The sequence below is a fragment of the Periplaneta americana genome, chromosome 14 (assembly GCF_040183065.1).
Source record: "Periplaneta americana isolate PAMFEO1 chromosome 14, P.americana_PAMFEO1_priV1, whole genome shotgun sequence".
NCBI lineage: Eukaryota > Metazoa > Arthropoda > Insecta > Blattodea > Blattidae > Periplaneta > Periplaneta americana.
In genome coordinates, this window is record NC_091130.1 from 91,874,838 (window position 1) to 91,897,544 (window position 22,707).

At 33.5% G+C, this 22,707-nt stretch overlaps 1 protein-coding gene across 1 annotated transcript in view; it reads right to left on the bottom strand.

Moving 5' to 3' along the window:
• The window catches only part of LOC138713565 (PRKR-interacting protein 1 homolog), a 79,238-nt gene extending 57,275 nt beyond the window's left edge, over nucleotides 1-21,963 (bottom strand). The window contains exon 1 of the mRNA XM_069845738.1: nucleotides 21,789-21,963. Within this exon, the coding sequence (XP_069701839.1) occupies nucleotides 21,789-21,923 (135 nt within the window). The 5' untranslated portion in view covers nucleotides 21,924-21,963. The remainder of the gene's footprint in view (nucleotides 1-21,788) is intronic.
• Between the last annotated feature and the right edge of the window lie 744 nt (nucleotides 21,964-22,707).

The following is a 22,707-nucleotide window of genomic DNA, read 5'->3' on the forward strand; positions in this document are numbered from 1 at the left end:
TATTCTAAAATGGAAAAAAAAAAAGATAAAAGGAAAACTTTAATTTGTTGAAGATATATATATATATCCATCTATAATTCGTAACATATTATATTTTAAGTGTTTGGTTATAATGGTGAGTATGACAGCAGTATGACTGACAACACAGTGTTGCCAAGTTGAACCTTCCGACCTTCTACTATAGTCGACCGTGACTAAACAGAAATGACAATCTCTTGTACTTTTAAATGGAAAGATGTCACCACCGAGCAGGAATGGGATACTATAAATACCTTGAAAAAATCAAATTCAAAAGATGTTTATGATATGTCAAATGATTTTTTTTTTAAAGTTAAAAATTCCATATATATTCCTCTAACACATATGATCAATATTTGTCTACAACAAGGCATATTTCCCGATCAACTAAAAATTTCGAAAGTAATCCCAATATATAAAAAAAGCAATAGAACAAGTCCAAGTAGTTACAGACCAATCTCTATCATTCTTGTGTTATCTAAGGTATTTGAATATGTAATTTTCAATCAAATTTATGATTATTTTTAAAATTCAAATCTCTTTAGTACTAACCAATTTGGCTTTAGGAAAAGTAAATCAACAAATGATGCAATTGAGCTTTTAATAACGTAAATTTTAAGGAATTTTGAAAATAGGTCACCAGTTAATGCTACATTCTGTGATCTCACTTAAGTGTTCGATTGTGTTGATCATAATTTAATTTTATCAAAATTAGAATTTTATGGTATTCGAGGAAACACACTAAGTATTTTTTGAACCTATCTTCATGGCAGAAGTCAATTAGTTGCTATAGGTGAAAATTGGTCAAGTCTCACCACTACACATTATGGGGTTCCTCAAGACTCAATAATTGGTCCTCTATTCTATTATTTTTAATAGCAATAAATGACCTTCCAAAATTCATTAAAGCAATAACAATTATGTATGCAGATGACACTACTTTCCTATGTTCTTCCTCTGCTCTAAATCAATTATGTATGCAGATGACACTACTTTCCTATGTTCTTCCTCTGCTCTAAATCAATTACATGCTCTCAACAAAGACACTCTATCACAGATGGCTTTATGGTTTGAATCCAATGGTTTCTTGCTTAATCAAGAAAAAACTATCAACTTAACTTTCAGCCTAAACTATCTAATAAATAAGGACAACAGACTTAACTACACAAAATTTCTGGGACCTTTTATAGACTCCAGTTTAACATGGGATAAGCACATCGAATACATATGCACAAAGCTATCAAGAGTTTCATATTTGCTAAAGAAATTAACTACTTGCGTTTCTCAAAATTATTTATTCTTTCTTTCAGTCGATAATTCGATATGCCCCAATTTTCTGGGGAAATGGAACCAAAATTGGAACCGTCTGGATTTTACAAAAGAAAGCCATTAGAATTTTATGTAAATCAAACTATCTGGAACACTGTCGGCCACTTTTCAGACAATCGCGGATTTTAACAATCATAAATTTGTATATATATGATCTAGTACTTTACACTCGACAAAATATCGACAATTACTCATTAGTGGCCAATATACATGATCATGAAATTAGAAATAGCGAACAAATTAATATTCCATATTGTAGATTACACAAGAGCAACGCAAACTTTTTAATTATGGGGATGAAATTATATAATAAGCTCCCAAGTCAATATTATAAATTACCAATCAATAGCTTCAAAACTAGATTTTACAATTGGTTATTAAATAATCCTTTTTATTCTGTTGCTGAGTTTTTCAACACAAATTTGTATGAAATTGTATTTTAATAAATAAGTTTAATTGCAATTTAGTTAGTTTTCTTCAATTTAAAAGTTTCAAATTATTTCATGTTTTCATTGTATTACTTAAATTTTACTGTTTCTGTTATTAGTGTTTTTTAAAATGTATTTATATGTCTTTTCAATGTATTCTGACGAAGCCTAAAACTGTATGTCTAATGGCCAAATAAATTGAACTGAATTAAATAGATGATGGACTGAGCAGTAAGATAAGAGAGAGCTAGTGGGATTAGGGTAGTTTTAATGAAGTATACTGCAAAGAAGTGTTATTTGTAATTATTGTTAATGATAGCACAGTAAACGTGAAAATGTGATGTCCGCCATTACATGTAAAAAATGCTGTGACGAAATAATCACGTTCTATTTCATTCAAATGTGCCTCCAGATCACCATTTTCACAGAGTGTGGTTCTGCATAACTTTTTTAAACAAATTTACCTTCTTCAATAGAGTTGATTTTTCATAAGCTCTTAATGCATCCCATGCTTCTTTTGCTGTTCTTTGTTTTCTTTATGTGTTGTATTCTGATGATTATCTTCAAACAGTAATCCTATATAAGCTCTTGCCTTATCTTTTTTATATCTCACACAATACTTCCTTCTTGAACTGGAATATCTTTACTTACTATCTCCTAGCAGTTTTCTTTAATTAGCAGCAATTCCAGTTTGTACTTCCAGATACTGTAGTTATTGCTATTTAACTTTGTAATTTGTGTACTATTTATTAAATTTGACATGTTTATCTTGAATCTTTAATAATTACAATTAAAATACATCAAATCCTGTAGCAAAGAACCAGTACCAAGTCAGATTTGTATAAATGATAGAATTTTAGAAAGAGTTAATGAATTCGATTATCTTGGCTTTAAACTATAATTTTTAGGACATTCAGATATTCCTGCAAAAAATGTTACATTTAATACAGCCATAGGCATCGTTAACAGTGTAATGAAACCTTTCCTAGTCCAAAAACACACCCGATGTCATGTATACAAAACCCTAGCAAGACTGATCCTTTGTTATGACTGTGAAGCTTGGACCTTAAATCATGCATCGAACAGCTGATTATACCAAATGGGATCACGAAGGAAATGAAGACATCCTAAGAGAACTTAAAATGGTATCAGTATGACAGTATATACACTGATATCAAGATAACTGACACCAACATATCAATTGTATACCTAGAACAAGGATCCCTCAAGCAGTCTTGAATTACAGACCAGCAGGAGAAAGATTAGTAGGATGCCCTGTGAAGAGATGGAAGGAAAATGTTGTATATCTGAACATTCCTTTTTAGGACTATTACCTGTTAGGATGAGGATGAGGATGAGGATGAGGATGATGATGATGATGATGATGATGATGATGATGATGATGATGATACAATATCAAACCTTTATGCAGGTTGAGCTGGACCCATAAACTGTTAGAATAATGACTGCTGTACAACTTTAATAAAATTATAACTGAGAACAATACAGAGAAATACACATACCTGGCATGGTCACCTAATAACAAAAGACAGCCTTCACATTCACGTATTATATACCAAATATATATATACGCCAAATTTCGTATTGACACAATTTTTAACTGGGCATGGGAAATTCGGGGAATACTTAAATATACAGTAAGTTTCATATTAAAAACAATGCAACATGTGTCATATATATATGACTGTCCAGTTTTTTTATCATGAAAGACACGAATTTGAGTTTTACTAAACTCTTCAAATTACACTTTTTCCAAACTGCTAACCAATATACTTACGAACTCTAAGAGCCATTTTCTCCAAATTACATTAAACTTGGTATAAATGAAACACGTTTAACTTTAGTATTTAGTTTAAGTGTGCTACTATTATCGATATAAATTTCTTGCACTCATTTAGTTTAAATGATGGCCCACATCTGGAGAACATTATCCAGGAACTTCTTTGTAGCATTAATCATAAAATATCAAGCTAAATAATCATCACCATTCCATAAAGCTTTCTTTAAACCTGAAGTGATGAAGGGAGTGACAGCTTATGACTGGTGGGAGAGTTGTAAAAATTTGGACTAGTTCATTCTAAACATAGAAACAGATTGTGAACAGAAAAAGCATCAAAGTTGGTTTCCTGTTTAGAGTGTTCAATAAGGAGGCAAATTTGGATGATTTTGATGTTTAACTAAATGTTGTTAGTTTATTGGTGGAAGAGGAAAAGGAACAATAGAGGAAGAGGAAAAGGAACAATAGAGCGTGAGCAGGGGGTTATATAGATACCCCATCTGTGATTTGTCACGAAAAAAATGTAACCTACAAAGTTTATTTAGTTCCTTCCCTTTCTTCTAGATTAGTTTATCAATGTTATTAATATAATGAAGTCAGTGTGATGTTGTAAAGCAAATGCTGCTTCATTGTTCATTGTTTGTGATTAATGTTAAAAACTAGTGCTGTTGATCGATTAAAATATTTAATCGATTAACTATTTGAATTTAATCGATTAATCGAGTTTTGATGGAGTTGAAAAAATGTTTTAATATACTGTAATACACAATTATTGTTAAATTTAACTTGTGTTCGGTGATAAGCATAAGTATTAAATGTTGTATATCTGTATATATTGTATCATTATATTACAAAATAACTATTTTAATTACTTACTAACATATTTATTGTGAGGCTTATAATTTATTGTGTCAATTTCTCTGGGAATTTTTGAGACAAACATAAATAACAAGACGTATAAAGACTCACCTAGTTAACACTGCTTCAACCATGAATTTAAACATGTGAGTGCATTCACATGCTCCAAATTAAGTGCCGCTCTATGTTTAGTAACAATGCTTCCTGCATCACTAAACACGAAAAAACTTTTTTTTTCTGTCAAGCACTTCTCCACGATCGTTCAATTTAAATCTAAACGTTTCACTGAGTTTACCTCTCAAATTCTCATATGACATAATGGAGTTACACTTTTCACAAACAGAAAACTGATTTTTTTTTTCTTTATCAAACTGAACACACAACCTCCTTATACAAACTCAGTACAGAAACTACAATTGCAAAAGTACAGCGGTCGAAACAGAAGACTGGGCCCTATTGTAATCAAATTACCAGATTTAGAAAGAGAAGAAGGTAGTTACACTCTCACTTGCATACAGTATAGACATGGCTATTTTATAAGGGATGAGGGGGACGAATCCCAGAGAAGTATGTATTTCATATGTTAGGAAGATGAGCTGAAAACAAGGTAAAAGTTTTCTTGGAAAATCATAAAAACTTAATAAGGGTTTTGCATTGTGTTTCAACTTTCAATAAAGGTAGATTAGGTCACTGTCCTCTTATCTCCATTTCTTTCTGAAGTGTTTGTGCAAAGATTTTTCCCTACACTACCTCGTCTACAGTTAGAAAATAGCAGTACTATTGTGCTTTTAAGTAAGCAATTTCCGAGAGAGAAATATTGTCGGAATTTTTAGTACGAGTTTGTATTAACTAAATAATAATTAATATCAACTACAACCGATTAATTTTAATCAACTTGATTATTTGATTAAATATTTTTGATCGATTAACCTTACAACAGAAATTGATCGATTAATCGATTAAATCTCTCAACACTATTAAAAACAGAATATAAATAAAAAAAATGGGTTAAATAAAAAAAAACTGGTTTAAACCAGAAAAATCAGCTCCTATGGGTTTAAAAAGAAAATTTTTTTTTTTTTTTTTTTGCCAAATCTCGTCTGACTATGGGAATTGGGTTGCATTGTGTTTTACCCTCTGCTAGCGTATATTTCCGTAAATATTTTTAGTCAAAGGTTAGGTTGTGATAGATGATGTGAGGTCGACGAATGTGACATGGTTAGAATAGGTTAGATGAGAGGATAGCTACGTGATAATAAACCGAGGACTATGACAAGATTAGAGTAAGTTAGATGAGGGGATAGCTAAGTGACAAGAGACTGAAAACTTTGATAAGGTACTGTCAGTGACTCAGGAGAAGACGAGCGCGAAGTGAGGAAAAAGTGTAGTTAATAGAGAATGTTACGACAATAGTGCAATACTTGTAAGTGGAAATAATGTTTCCACTTACTAGTAGTACAAGTATTGCACGTGTTGTCATAACGTTATCTATTAATCACTCTTTTTTCTCGCTTTGTGCTCGTCTTCTCCTGAGTCACCGACAGTAAGAGTGGGTTAGATGAGGGGATAGCTAAGTGACAAGAGACCAAAGACTGTTACAAGGTTAGATGATGGGATAGTTAAGTAACAAGAGATCGAGGACTGTCAAAGGTTAGAGCATGTTAGATGAGGGCTAGATAAGTGTCAAGAGACCAAGGTCTGTCACAAGATTGGAATGAATTAGATGAGGAGATAGCTAAGTGATGTGAGGTCGACGAGTGTGACAAGGTTAGAGTGGTTAGATGAGAGAATAGCCAAGCATCAAGAGACTGAGAACTGTCACAATGTTAGAGTGGGTTAGATGAGGGGATAGCTAAGTGTCAAGAGACCGAGAACTGTCACAATGTTACAGTGGGTTAGATGAAGGGATAGCTAAGTGTCAAAGAAACAGAGGACTGTCACAAGGTTAGAATGGATTAGATGAGGATATAGCTAAGTGATGTAAGATCGACAAATGTGACAAGATTAGAGTTGATAAATGAGAAGATAGCTAAGTGTTGTGTTAAGAGACCGAGAACTGTCACAAGGTTACAGTGAGTTAGCTGGAGGGGATAGCCAAGTGTCAAGAGATCGAGGACTGTCACCAGGTTAATGTGGGTTAGATGAGGGGATAACTAAGTGACAGGAGACCGACAACTGTCACAAGGTTAGAGTGAGTTAGATGAGGATATAGCTAAGTGACAAGGCTAGAGTGGGTTAGATGAGGGAATAGATAAGTGACAAGAGTCCAAGGACTATGACAAGTTTAGAGTGAGTTTGATGAGGGAATAGTGAAGTGACAAGAGACTGAGGACTATGACAAGTTTAGAGTTAGATGAGGGGATAAAGAAGTGACAAGAGGCCGAGGACTATGACAAGTTTAGAGTGGGTTTGATGAGGGGATAGTGAAGTGACAAGAGAGACCGAGGACTATGACAAGTTTAGAGTGGGTTTGATGAGGGGATAGCAAAGTGACAAGAGACCGAGGACTATGACAAGTTTAGAGTGGGTTAGATGAGGGGATAGCTAAGTGACAAGAGATCAACAACTCTCACAAGCTTAGAATAATTTATTATAAACTTCTGCTCAATTTTAGTAATATATACTTATTTGCTAAGGTTATTCTATGTGAACTCAACTAATAAAAAAAAAAGTGTCGCAAGACTGTCATCAAAATTAACATATTTGTTTTCGTGAAGAAATCTTAATATAGCATGCATAATTCTGAAAGGAAAATCGTGAAATATAAATAGTTTGCATGCCAGCGCAGTCCAGAATTTTGAAAATTAGCAGTGAAATACAAAACGAGGTGTTGAATATATCTTATTAAAAGCAAATAACTAATGACACATATTTTACCCATCATCTGAAAGAGCTTTTTCTACAGTAAAAACTAGGCAGACAGTTACGTCCCAAAATTTCAAGGGTTGTCCACAGGAGTGTCACATAATATAACGAAACATTGCTGAGATTTGGTATGTTATAATATTTTTTCCAATAGGATAGATTCAAGATAAAGACTTATTCTTTTCAGGACAGTTACTTACCTCTCATATACATCTATGAATGGAATATATCAGTTTGTAAAATAATGAATAAAGAAAAGAAATATTCTGGTTTTAGTTTTGACCGAAATTATTTTTTTCAAATTTTCATGACTGTATTTGGCGATGTATTGGAGAGATTTCACATTTCATATTTTTTCCTCATATTCAGTACAGTATTAATAGTCTGTGCAGTACATTTCGTTTACCAACACTCACTGGTTCAATCCTTACAATGGAATATATCAGTTTGTAAAATAATGAATAAAGAAAAGAAATATTCTGGTCTTAGTTTTGGCCGAAATTATTTTTTTCAAATTTTCATGACTGTATTTGGCGATGTCTTGGAGAGATTTCATATTTCATATTTTTTCCTCATATTCAGTACAGTATTAATAGTCTGTGCAGTACATTTCGTTTTCCAACACTAACTGGTTCAATCCTTACAAATTTGTAAGGATTAGGCCTACACTTTTTTCAATTTTGAGAAAATTTATAATATCAAATAAGAGCATAATAACTGGCTAACTTTGTATATACTGTATAACAGTTCCAAATATCAAAATCATAGTAATAGCAGCCGATGTAATACTCGAGGATACTTCTCATGGTAATAAATGGTACATTTTATTATCATTCCTGATATAAAAAATTACTAATAGCAATCTTTGTGTAGTGCAAAACAACTTCTTCAAACGATGATGTGTTATGACTGATACCAATTCTGAAGACTGTATGATTAGGGGACTGTGTCAATTATCTAGAGATTGAAGCTGTGAAGGTGATGTTTGAAAACTTCGAACAAATATAAAAGTTAGATCAGACAGTGTACAAACAACAGTGTATCACTACAGATATAGGTTTGTGACATGTGTGAACAAGTATGACTTTCTTTTATTGAAAGATTAGGTGACAAACCCTCCCACCTCCATAACCACTATTATGAGTACATTGCCAGACAATAATCCAGTTTTCAGCCGATTTTTCTGAGAACTTTGCCCAAGATGCTTGTTCACGATTTTCATTGGGTTAATGATCACTCTATGTTTCACCTTTTTGTGACTTACATTGAATTCAGTCATCCCATATCTATGTATATCATTAGTAATATGGAACATAGCATTGTAATTGCCCATTGCTTTCAACTAGTTGTAGGCCTAACTGAGTATCTTAGGGGTAAACATCCTGATCTTCAAAGGATACTTTAATTTTCTGATAGTGAGCTGCTACTACAAAAACAATAAACATTTCACAAGTATGGTGATCCAAAAAGGAGATATTTTCTTAGTATACAGGCTAAATAGCAATTCTTTGCACCAAGTTCATGGCAAGGGTGCATATAATGGAGTTGGTGAAACAGTCACATGACTTGCAGCTAAAGCCGTTTACAACACGCAGTTGAAAATTTTTAAATTTGCATATGAACATATAACAGGCATGCTATTTTATGTTTCATCTGTAAGATATTTTAAGTCACAATAATGCACTATCGCACAGATTCAAAGGATCATATCATCGCCTGAATGCAAGAACTAGGTAACTTGATTTTTCATATTTTGTGACATTGCCCATTTACTTATTTATTGCACTAAGGAATATGTCTCGTTTTCTTTTACCTATTTGTTATATTGGAAAATAAATGTCGCTGGTATCGTTCGATCAGTTACCTAGATCCCGGATTACATTTTATGCGATTTTTGCTATGCTATAAAAGAGGTAACTAGAAAACGCAAATTTCGAGTTACCTAGTTCTTGCATTCACACGACGATATGCAGTTCCTGGAACAAGGGAATACCATAGAAATAAACATAAAATCATAATCCAAGTGGTACCAACATCCTCAAAATTCAAGGAATTTTATACATTTTTTATACAGTATTTTCGACGATATACTTTCAGCCTGTTTTAATGTCACATTTGAGGATGTGAAGGATAAAACATTTTGTAGCTTATGTGTATGACAGCAAATGGTGTTTTGATATAATAGTCGGAAAGTCACACAACACTCATGATTATAGAATTACATTTCTTTATCAAAAAGTTTCAGCTGCTCCTTTCTTCTGGTCCACCAGTGTAGATACATGCTGGATTCAACATAAATATATCCTCTGTATAGTCTTAGAACCAAAATGATGGTACCTGGCAGAAAGATTTGATGCTATCCTAATGTTATTTGCGAGCCAACAACATGTCACCAAGAAACATAACTTAGGGACATTTTTATCAATTACAATTGTAATATTGATGATGAAGATGCAGGGCAGAGACATTTGGCTACAGCACATTGGTTTGGGTTGAAGGAGAACCATTATATGATGGAATATTCCAAATAAAAAAATAATCGTAATATATTGTATGCTTTTTTTCTTATCATCAATAATGTGTGTGTGTGTCTAATGCCTACACACTTCACTTGCATGATTCGGGTTCTGCATATTGCGGATAGATGGCAGAACTATGACCCAATTTTCAGAGTTTCAAAAGATTCAGAATTTGAAGCTCTGAACTTAGTTACTTACAGTACATTATAAAACAACTGTCAGAAAAAAAATTGTAGCATGTACCTATAACACTTGAGCTGGAAGATGAAACTTTGTACACAGATGTTGTAAGTGCGAGAATTACATGAAAAATAAAATCATATTCCTGAAAGGTACCAGACATGGATTTTTTAACAACTGATAAGTTAATATGCCATTTTTACAATTTTTCTTTTAATTTTTATCAGCTTTTGAGTATCTAATCTCCATGTCTGTTTAGCTGTACATATTGACACAGTTTTTCCCTATATATATATATATATATATATATATATATATATATATATATATATATATATATATATATATATATATATATGAGGCATTGCACATCAAATCGAACAGGCTTGTGACTTTGATGTTTCGAAACAGTTCGAAAATTGTTGTGTTTCAACATTGAAAAAATAAAAAATGAGTACACATTAATAGACATAAACATTTAGCCTATAACTTTGGTTCTGTTAGAACTCATTTTAGGCTCAATGGAAATCACTAATATCGTTTCTTGGAATAATTACTGTAAATACAACACTAATACATTTTTAACATTGAATTTTTAACATATTCGCGAGAATTAAAAAAAAAATTAGTAAATAACCAATTTATTCCTCGTTTAATGTTCTCAGTGTATGTGTAATTTGAAGATGAAACTGCAGTAACTGAATTGTAAAGAAATATTTTAGAAAGTGCGTGTGCAGGGTGTATACTGGTCTTGAGTCATGAAAAAGTAAGGAAACTGAACAGATGGTCATAAAGCAATGAAAAAGTAATGAAATTGAGTGAGTGGTCATGATTTCTTTTTGTGTCAGCACCTGAACGAACACAAGTTAAACTTTGGTAAGTAGATATTGATTTATTGATAGTTTTACCATATTTTTATGCCATACTGTAACTGTCTCCAATTATGAAAAATACAATACATTTTGACTGAGGAGACTTAAAACTGAATTTGTGGTGGTGTTCGATGTTCCATGCTAAGTGGTGAAGGGTGGAATCATAAATAATTTTTTTGTGATCGCACACTGATCAACCACATGCATTGTACTTATTTTAAACTGAATCAGGTTTCTATGTGTATACAATTTATTCTTTCACAGGCCTGCTACTAATGTCCATATTTTTACGATGAAAGAGTAATGGAACAGGGAAAAATTCTCTCCGCTACCGGGATTTGAATCCGGGTTTTCAGCTCTACGTGCTGATGCTTTATCCATTAAGCCACACTGAATACCCATCCCAGTGTCGGACAGAATCGTCTCAGTTTAAGTTCCAACTCTTGGGTTACCTCTAGTGGCCGCCCTCTGCACTACGACATAGATGTCTATGAACGTAGGACTGAAGTCCACATATGTGCTGAGGTGCACTCGTTATGAGTGACTAGTTGGCCGGGATTGACAGAATAAGCGCTGTCTTAAATCACGAAGTGATTTACACATATCATTTATATTATTTTAATGTACTGAACTACATACGATATTTCCATGCAGATATTCTGCGTCATCATACGATGAAAGAGTAATGGAACAGAGAAAAATTCTCTCCGGCACCGGGATTTGAACCCAGGTTTTCAGCTCTACGTGCTGATGCTTTATCCACTAAGCCACACCAGATACCCATCCCGGTGTCGGACAGAATCGTCTCAGTTTAAGTTCCAACTCTTGGTTCCCTCTAGTGGCCGCCCTCTGCCAGTGCCGGAGAGAATTTTTCTCTGTTCCATTACTCTTTCATCGTATGATGACGCAGAATATCTGCATGGAAATATCATATGTACTTCGGTACATTAAAATAATATATATGATATGCGTAAATCACTTCGTGATTTAAGACGGTGCTTATTCTGTTGGATCCCGGCCAACTAGTCACTCATAACGAGTGCACCTCAGCACATATGTGGACTTCAGTCCTACGTTCATAGACATCTATGACGTAGTGCAGAGGGCAGCCACTAGAGGGAATCCAAGAGTTGGAACTTAAACTGAGACTATTCTGACCGACACCAGGATGGGTATCCGGTGTGGCTTAGTGGATAAAGCATCAGCACGTAGATTTGCAGTTCATTTTTATGTTCAGATATGTCTAGTAATATAGTACAAATATATATATATATATAAGTTCAATCATAAGACATATCTATTTGCAAATGTTTATTTGCTATGAAAGTATTAAATATATATTAACGTTTTCGCATTATTTGGCATCATCAGATATAATAAAATGCGTGATCTGAAACTTGAATAAACTGACAGACTACCAGTATAATGTACATGGTTAATGAAATCGTCATGAGTTTTATGTGTGAAACTAATATAGGTTGTTATAATTGATTTCATTACAATACAAGTCTGAAAGAAAACGAAAGTAGTTGTATATACATATAACTCATGTTACAGGTGTACATACATGATTAAATAGCAAGCAATTGAATTATGCAAATATCAGTGGTGTTAAAAACATCGATTAAAATTTGATTGTGAATGAAGATGAAGATAGGCTATATCATAGATTTAAAATTTACGAAGGATAAAATGTATTAAAATACTATATAATTAGTGTAACACTATGTTACAAGTTGATAAGTCTTGTGTTTTATATTGACAATCATTATCAAGAACATATGCTTTTGGCTTCTATTGTGATGTACTGAAATAAAAGGGGGGAAAGATATGAATCAGTTAGGAATCGTAATTGGCTTATGTTGTATTCTGTGAATTTAATAAATTGTTTAAGATTACTTACGTATGTGTACGTTTGGATTTAGACATGAATATTCTATCTGATATTAATGCATGCTGAAAAACTGAGTTCAAATCCCGGTGCCTGAGAGAATTTTTCTCTGTTCCATTACTCTTTCATTGTATGATGATGTAGAATATCTGCAGGGAAATATCATGTGTACTTCAGTACATTAAAATAATATATATCCATATTTTTAGCTTCAGTTACTGAAAGCTAAAGTGTTTGATTCATAAATTTCTTCAAGATGCTGGGAAGTGCAGTTTCAATGAAAACTGGCTACATCATGATAACTCAAAATGGAAATTGTGGCTTCGACCAGTAGAAAACAATAAATTTAACGCAAGTTGTATTATGTGCAAATATGACTTTTATATTAGTGCCAGTGGTATTTCATGAGTCAAAACACAAAACACATGAAAAAGGAAAGACAAGAGACATTCTGCACTTGCTCATTCATTAGTTTCAGAGCAACAAAGTAAGCTACCTTTTGCTGTTCGTACAAGCAGTGTCAGCACAATCACAAGTTTCATATGAAGAGACTTTGAATAATGAATTATCATCACTTGCTCCTATTAGTACCTCTAGAGCTTCAGCTGAAAAGAGTTCTAAAACAAGTTCATTGAAACATTTTTCAGTTAAGATGATGAGGTAAAAAAATCTAACATTATTTGGACTATGAATAAAGTAATAAACTGTGGTTTTCATAGGTAAATAGTCATATGGGGCAAAATAATCGAACAAGTAAACTCCTAATTACCTAGGGTGCAATGTATCTTACTGCCAGAAAAACGATATAACTTATAAAGTGAATAAGTTCCAAGGAATGTGTGACACTATAAGAAGAATCTTAGGACGTAAAACTTAAAAGTCCACACAACTTAAATTTTATAAAGTTATGTCAGTCCCTATGCTCACATACGGTAGCAAGAACTGAACTTTGAATAAATCAGACAGAAGGAAGATAGAAGCTGCAGAGATGAGATTTTTGAGATCGGTTGGGAGGTTTACTCTCTTAGATCGTAAAATATCTGAAGACATATATGCTGAACTTAAGATTTTTAATCTCAATGATAAATTATTATAATGTAAAGAAGACTGGAAAGAACATACTGAACGTATGCATGAAGACAGGTTCCCAGAATTACTTCTGAACTATACTCCAGTTGGAAGACAGAGTATAGGCAGATCTTGTAATAGATGAGAAGATCATTTTCTCTGAGAAGGAATGGACCAAATGGCCCAAACCTTGATGAGGATGATGATGATGATTATGATGATGAATAAAGTGACGTCTCATTCTTCAGTAAGAAGCTCTGGAAACAGCTCTGATTTCCAGTCAGAAGGATTTTTTATGAATTTTCTTTAAGAAAAACTCTGGAAACAGTGATAAAATTAAGAGAATAATAAAAGAGATAATGTTAGCTCTAATAAGTAAAATATATGGTTTTGTTTAAGTAAAAGTATACATTATATCGCTAAAAAAAAGAATTCCATTAGAGAAAATATATAATACATGTTTAAATTTAAATAATCTGGTATTATCTAATTCATGATCTTCAATACCCAAACTGCCGCATCTGTTTCATCCCGTCCCTTCTCTCCCACTTATGTAAGAGAGAGTAATAAATTCTGAAAAAATGTAATATTTTAATTTGAAGTTGTAGGTATGTTTAAATAAAACTAAAGAACACGTTGTACTGATTAACTTCAAATAAAATCGCAGAAATTTAACCTTAAATATGCAGTAGTAAGGTGGATATCTAAATTGTGTGCTGTCCGTTACATAATAAAAATTATCAATTTTTCCCTTGAAATTATTCAAATCTGCTTTACAGGAAGCTTTACCTAAAAGACTAGATTTGCAATTTTCAGCTTGCTTTATGAAATCTTATGCTTCCACTTTTGACAGATTGAAAGTATACGCCTATCTACTGGAGAGTAGGCCTATTTGTAGTTATTCCAATTTAGTTTTGAAGAACATGTTATAAAATTGTTACTCTGTCTTGAAGAGAACTCTCTGTCCCATCTGTTACTATGGAATGGCTGCTTCCTAACAGTTTTTAATCAACTCTTTACGCTTAACAAGTCCCTCAAAGAAGAGTAGTTTGTATACCACAAGCCGTAAAGCAAATATGCAACAGCACTGCATCAAAAGAATTTAATTTACAATAAAAATGTACATGGGTACATAGTTCCATGTGGCCTATGAACAGACAAAATTTAATTAAAACTTGAAAGGGTCGGGTTGTGAGCTACTATGATGATTTTATATGGAATGACCCTCACGTGAAGAGTATGTATGATGGCAACGTGAAACCACTTGTTCATGATTATAATTATGCATGTGACACAATCCATTGAAGCGAAAGAAAAATATAGCCTCCTTTGGTGTACTTACGTTTTCTAGAAAAACATCAAAGTTTTTGCATTTGCCTTTTAATTCCGGGGCATTTCTTTACAGATGTGTTACCACATAAAGGTATCTACAAATGTATTTATGTACTTTGCTTCTAGTCGAGTCATATCTACCATACACAAAAGAAAAATTAAGTGCTGACACAAATTTCGCACAGAAATAAGGGTGGAAAATAACTGTGAAAGTAGGGTCCCACAGAGGTGCGAAAGAGTGGGTGGGATCACTCAGTCGATGTGAAAAGAACAGGCGGCAGGGAGGGACAGCACATCTCATTGTCGTGAGTTTCCATACTGATCAGTGGTCACAGAGAAAAGGCGAGTTTTCTTAAGGTCAAATCAGTGACAGGCTAGGTTAGGTTTGTTTGGGCTTGTGGTATATATAATATTGCATACCTATATCCCACTCACACCTGTCTATCCAAACCCTCTCACCCATGCTCTCATGTGGTGTCTTTGGTGGGGAGTCCTTACTATCTGTCTTCCTTTAAAACCCTATTACAAAGATTTATCGGAACTTTATTTAGAAAGAACTACATATTTGAAGCTGAAAGTAGGTCATTAAAAAAAAAAAAAGCGTTGGTAATTTCCTAGAAAGCAGGCGAAATCCAACATGGCTGACGAGAACTACCAAAAACGTTCTACCAATTATCAAATGAAGTTCAAATGCCACCAAACATCACAAAATCAAAGATGGAAAATCAAAAATATATTCATAGTTTTAAAGAACAAGTCATTAAAGGAAATGAAAATATGTTTAATTTTTCATCTTTGATTTTTTTTTTTTTTTTTTTTTGGTATTGGTGGCATTCGAACTTCATAGTTGGCATACTTTTCTAGCAGTTTTCGTCCGCACTTTACCCCCACAAATCACTAGAACAAAACATAATTTATCACCTTATCAAACAAAATTCAATCCTCACTGACGGATTGACATCTTCAACGACAACCACTTCACTTCCAGTATATGATACAGGCCTCAAGGAATCTAAACTTAAACCATGCAGACAACAAAAGGGATTTCAGTATACGGATATCTCACTGACAATTATTATCTTAAAAAAAAAACAAATTTGTCTGTGTTTGTTGAATGCACATCATCATGCATACGAAAAGGAAGTTTTCATTGCCAATAATTTATTTTGGTCAATATAGAGTATCCACCAGCCACTGAATGAATATTGAACACTTGTATCACTGCCAATGTGGCGCTATAAACCAATTTTTAATACTTTTATCACAACCACAACACATTTCAATTCTTATTGTAATATATATAGGCCTATATGATTATTACTACATTAACACATTTAATATAATTATAACAAGACATAGACTGAACGAATTAAATGCAAGGTAATTTCCTAGTACCTGGTACTTGTTACATAGGAGTCATTCCACGTGAAATCGCACAAAATTATACAAATTTTGACCATCATATTTCTGATTGCGTTTATATTTTTTTACCAACTCTATGGGTCTAATAAACCAACAAGTGTACTTTTATTTCCTCCTAAGTCCACATGTTTTTAAAATATTGCATGTTAAAATTCGTTAAAAATGACGCACAATCCAACATTTAAAGCGTCATATTTCCGAAGATATTTATGTTAAAATTTTTCTGAAAAATGCATTTAAAAGCTTAAAGTACTGTCTTTTGTTAATTATTTACTAACTAATTTTAATATAATTATTACAGATATTTTTTTATGATTCAGTTTTTAAAAGTTAGATATCAATGTGAAATAGCCGTATTAAAAATCTAAAAAAAATGCCTACTAGGCGCACTGAAGTATTCTTAATAATTCCAGAAAAAATCACAATGGGATCTCCAATAGTTTAATGGAAATTTAATTACTTACGACGCAATGTGTAGCGGTCGGTGCAGCAGCAGTGGACGGGAAGCGTTGAAGCGTGCTGGGAGGTTGATAGGCGCTGGATGATCGACTGAACGTTGCAAGATTACACACAGTAGGGATCAAGTCACTCGAGAAAACACTGCTAATTTACTTATTATGATATCCTCAAATATTTGTACATTATGCTTTTTAAACGTTTGTTTTCATTCACACTACACTTTAAATTTTCATTCGCCTACCTCCTTTCTTGAAAGAAAATTGTTTTACTAGGCCTAAATCTTCAGTTTTTGACAACGGAATGAAAGAATGTAATTTTAATGTACCAGTTATTGGTTTTAGATTGTGGTATCTGGCCTGCAAATTTTCAGTGTGGTTTTTGTGCTTATTCAATGGACAAAATATAAATGACACTTTAGAAATGTTTTTTGTGACTAATCAAACAGTTTTTTTTTTTTGTTGATGTTGTTTTATAGGATCTTGTATAGGCTGCTCTCGTTGCAAGTCTTTTAACAGTTCCTCCAATGCCACCACATGGACTTTTACCATGCAAAGAAGTGTCATTCAGCACTACTTCCATAATCATCTTCATGTAAGCAATTATTTTTAAACTTCTTTTTGTTTTTGTATTGTTAACTTGATCCTTCGGAAAAGTAAATGATTTTTTTCATATCATTGAATTCTTGCTTTAAGAAGTTGATTGCTTCGGATTGAAAACAATGAAAGGAATCGGTGTCATGTTTCATGCTTTCTGATATGACGACAATATTTTTGTGATGAATTTCTGTATCTTCTTTGAAATATACTACGAAAGGATGTATTGTGTCTTGGCATTTTTTCCAATGCACACCTTGTACTCAGTCTTGTATTACAAATGAATAATTTTCAGAAAAGTCTGCAATAGGCCTAACTATGTAATTTTCAGGTTGTACATTTTCTTTGCATTCCGTCAAAAATAAAATATGGCGACTTTTGAAGGGATGACGATGCATCTTCTACATGAAAAACTTTACTTGCTTGGAAGCCTTTTATTTTTTTTAAACTTTTCACGGGGGTATCGTTTTCGTTGTAGTTTTCTTTTCTTGATAGGGGATTCCATTGACATCAAACTCTTGTTTAATTCCTCAATATTGGTGATTTCTAATGCTGTATCCATAGATCTGCTAGAATAAGAACTGGGATAATCACTCTCTCTGCCCGCACTTTTATTTGATTCATGCTTACTAATATCACAAGAACTACCGGCTTCACATATAATTTCATCCGACCTATCTGGAAGTTGATAGATTTTTTACCAAATGAATCACATATTCGCACATTCAAAGACTCCTTTAAATTGAACTTTATCAATTAATCGCGACTTACGCGTCTTAGTGTTTTCTTTTTAAAAGCGTGATTAGAAAGTTCAAATGGATTTAAACACTTGTTATATATTACGCGTTCTTTACTGTCACTGATGTTGTATAGAAGTCACGTCACTCCGTGAAATTCAAACCCTGACTGATTATTTTTCTCTTCTATATTTTGTCTCCTGCCATCTGTTTACTGCCATAAAGTTTACTGCCTTACCCATCCTTGCTATCGTTAAACACTTCGCTATATTACAGTATATATACAGCATTGTGAAGGGCTCCCCCTCTTAGCTGCTCTGACAATAATAAGATAACTTTAGATATTTACTATTCCTTACGGTATTGATCATTTGATGAATGAATGCATTTCTTTTGTAGTGTTGCGAGATCAGATATTACATGCAATGGGGGATTTCGTAAAAATTGCCGCCGACAGCCTTCTAGTCTTATCTATGGCTGCAAGTAGTACATTAGCTGGGAATCGCGAGCGCGTGCATGCCTCCGGAAAATAAATTGTTACAAATGTATGTGTGGAGATCCCACATTTATAAATGCAGTAGTTTACAGATAATACATCAGGGAACAAGTCTATAATTTTTTCAGATTTTTAACTTGGCTATTTAATATAGTAATTATGCTTTGAAAAAGAAATAATTAAAAAAATAGCCAAATTTTAAATTTATTAGTGATAGGCCTAAAGTAATAAAAAGTGTTGTATTTTTTCTTTAAAATGCGCCAAACCGCAAATCTCAATTATTTGTAGAAACAGAGTTCCAAGTGAGTTTATGTAACAGCGCGCGCATAATTTGCGTAATTTCAGATACTCATAACTACACAAATAATTAATAATTGTGAAAATAAAACAATACGGGTATCTTTATTTGATGTCTGGAATTCATGAAAAAAAATTCGACCATTTCCGAGAAGGTAGTGTTTTATGGCTGTGCGATTTGACGTAGAATGACTCATAGGTCGTTTTTATGTTTAACATATTTAGTATAACTTGTTGCTTGTGAGCCATCCTAAACCCCGACCTGCACCCCTAAGAGCGCCAGTCATATACCCGTCAGTCAAGGCCTTCTGACAAATAAAAACAATTGACAATAGATATCTCAGTCGTGATAACCTCATAAAATATCCTATCAATTGAATAATCGATCTTGCTATGTACAACATAATTATATTATATTATTACCCTTTTCAGCGAGTACTGACGACCACTGCAAAATACGACAATTTGGTCCAGGGAGCATTCTCTTTTGGCACAAGGGTGATTTATGTAACATGTTTCTAATTAAGTCTTTTAAATACCGGTACATTCTTTAATAAATCACTGAAAAAGAAATGTGAATATAGGAAATGGAGTGAGTACGAAATTATTATTATTTTTTGGCGCATCATTTTTACGTAAATAACGACAAATAAAAAAGGGATTATTAGCAAGTAGGCTACGTACACTGCGTTTGTCAAATGCGCATCACCATGCTTTCCAAAAGGCACTTTTCAGTGCCCGACACCCCGACTTATATTTTATGATGTATTCTTTCTTGCTTTAGGGGGCTCCGCTCCCTAAAACCCCTCTTGGGGACTTGGCCCCCAAACCTTCATGCAATTAATTTATAGTAATTAACCGGTCCATCACATTTGAGTTGAAGGTAGGAGTTATATTTTATAATGTGTTCTTTCTTGTTTTAGGGGGTCCCCAAACCCTCATACAATTAATTTATAGTAGCCTAATAAACCGGTCCATTACCTTTGGATTGAAGGTACGAGTTATATTTTATGATGTGTTTTTTCTTGCTTTAGGGGGCTCCGCCTAAACCCCTGTTGGGGACTTGGCCCCCAAACCTTCGTGCAATTAATTTATAGTAATTAACCGGTCCACCACCTTTGGGTTGAAGGTACGAATTACATTTTATAATGTGTTCTTTCTTGTTTTAGGGGGCTCCGCCCCCTAAAACCCCTGTTGGGGACTTAGACCCCAAACCTTCGTACAATTAATTTATAGTAATTAACCGGTCCATCACCTTTGGGTTGAAGGTACGACTTATATTTTATGAAGTGTTCCCCCTCTTGGGGACTTGGCCCCCAAACCTTCATGCAGTTAATTTATAATAATTAACCGGTCCATCACATTTGAGTTGAAGGTACCGGTACATTCTTTAATATATCACTGAAAAACAAATGTGAATATACAGGATGTGGAGTGTGTACGAAATTATTGTTATTTTTGGCGCATCATTTTTATGTAAATAACGACAAATAAAAACTAACATGCCACAGAACATTATTTTAAGAAGTACAGGAAACAAGCATGAACAATATTCACTATTCTTAATGATCGTGGGATAGAAAAAAAAGTATGGAATAGAAATTACATACCAATGTGCGTGTAATAAACAATAAGGAAACCATTTTCGATTAATCATTTCAAAACAACGTGAATATAGCGTGGATTGTGTAGGAAATAATTTCTTATATGTTGCTCCCAATGTGTATCATTGTTAACTTATGAAAACAAGTTAAATTTAACATGGCATATAAACACTAATTGAAGAACGATAGGAGATATTAAGTAATATTCATCGTTCTTAATGATCTTCGGATGGAAAATAACAATGAAATGTGTATAAAATAGAAATTACATGCAGGTGAGCATATAAAAAAGAGTAAGTAGAATCATTTATTTGATTAATAAGCTTAAATTACTCCAGGTTTAGTGTAAGAGTGGTCTATGTAACGAGTACCAGGTACTAGGAAAATACCAAATGTAATTATTATGAGAGCCGCCATATATATTTTTTTTTCATGGAATTACGATACACTTCCACTATATAGATAGCTTCGGCACCAGCAGCAGGATCGGCAATACATGCAAACGAAATGATACTAAATGTGAGAAATGTTACTACAGGCGTGTAGTATTATGTGGCAGGTTAGGTTAGGTATGATTGTGTGTGTAGTTATGAGTGAGGTAAGGTTAGGTTTGATTAAGTGTGTATTATTATTATTATTATTATTATGTTGGTGACAAACACTAAAACCCATTGTTACATTAACGAAATATGGGCATATTCATCACTCATGCACGACAATTTTCGTACATATGGTACGTATTTAGGGCTGGTTGGGTGGGCTTACAGCTCTTCCAGTGATCACATAAATTTCTACTAATCAATACTATAAATCCAAGGTCTTTTATCAAGTTCCTATAGTGGCTGGAACATAAGTAATATTCACCCTTATCTTGTGTGCACAAGGTTGGAATTATGGAGTAAGAGGGACAGGAAGGTATCCGTGTTCTGAAATATATCCAAAAATTCATTTTAAGGTTAAAGGTGTACACCTACAACTCTTTTCTAAGCTACTTCATGTGCAAATTCTCTTCAAATACATACCACATTTTTCATCAGTTTGTCTAGTTTCAGTCTCTGAAGATCATACGGAGTTTTCGCAATCATAGGCTTTCCGCCTTCTTTACACTCTCTTTTATCGCTTTTAACACATACACCTTTCTCTAACACAGCCATCATCAGTGTAGCCAGCCACGGCCGACTTGATGTTCTCTTCGCTTTTATTCCCTATTTACACTTGCTATATGTCGCGCAGAGCACCGCATTCTTTTGATCCGACCAAAGAGTTTGTAATATATATTACAAACTCTTTGGATCCGACAAATACCGACGCGGCGGCCATATTTACTCCTGCGGAGACTCAATACATCGCAAGACTTGCGTAAGAACAGGTTTCTAGTGTGATATTCCATCATTATCATGAAGAATGCCGTATTGTCGTGCAGTTAATCAATGGGTAATCAATTGCTGTTGTACTGAATTATCATTACAGCTTATTGTCTATGCAGGTGACATGAATATATTAGGAGAAAATACACAAACTATTAGGGAAAACACAGGAACTTTACTGAAGCAAGTAAAGCGATAGGTTTGGAAGTAAATCCCGAAAAGACAAAGTATACGATTATGTCTCGTGACCAGAATATTATATGAAATGGAAATATAAAAATTAGAAATTTATCCTTCAAAGAGGTACAAAAATTAATATATCTTGGAGCAACAGTAACAAATATAAATGACACTCGGGAGGAAATAAAACGCAGAATAAATATGGGAAATGCTTGGTATTATTCGGTTGAGAAGATTTTGTCATCTGGTCTGCTATCAAAAAATCTGAAAATTAGAATTTATAAAACAGTTATATTACCGGTTGTTCTTTATGGTTGTGAACAATGACGTTGTAGTTACTTACCTAGACGCACAGCGAGCGCTGATGTGCTGTACAAAATTGAAACCCTTCGCG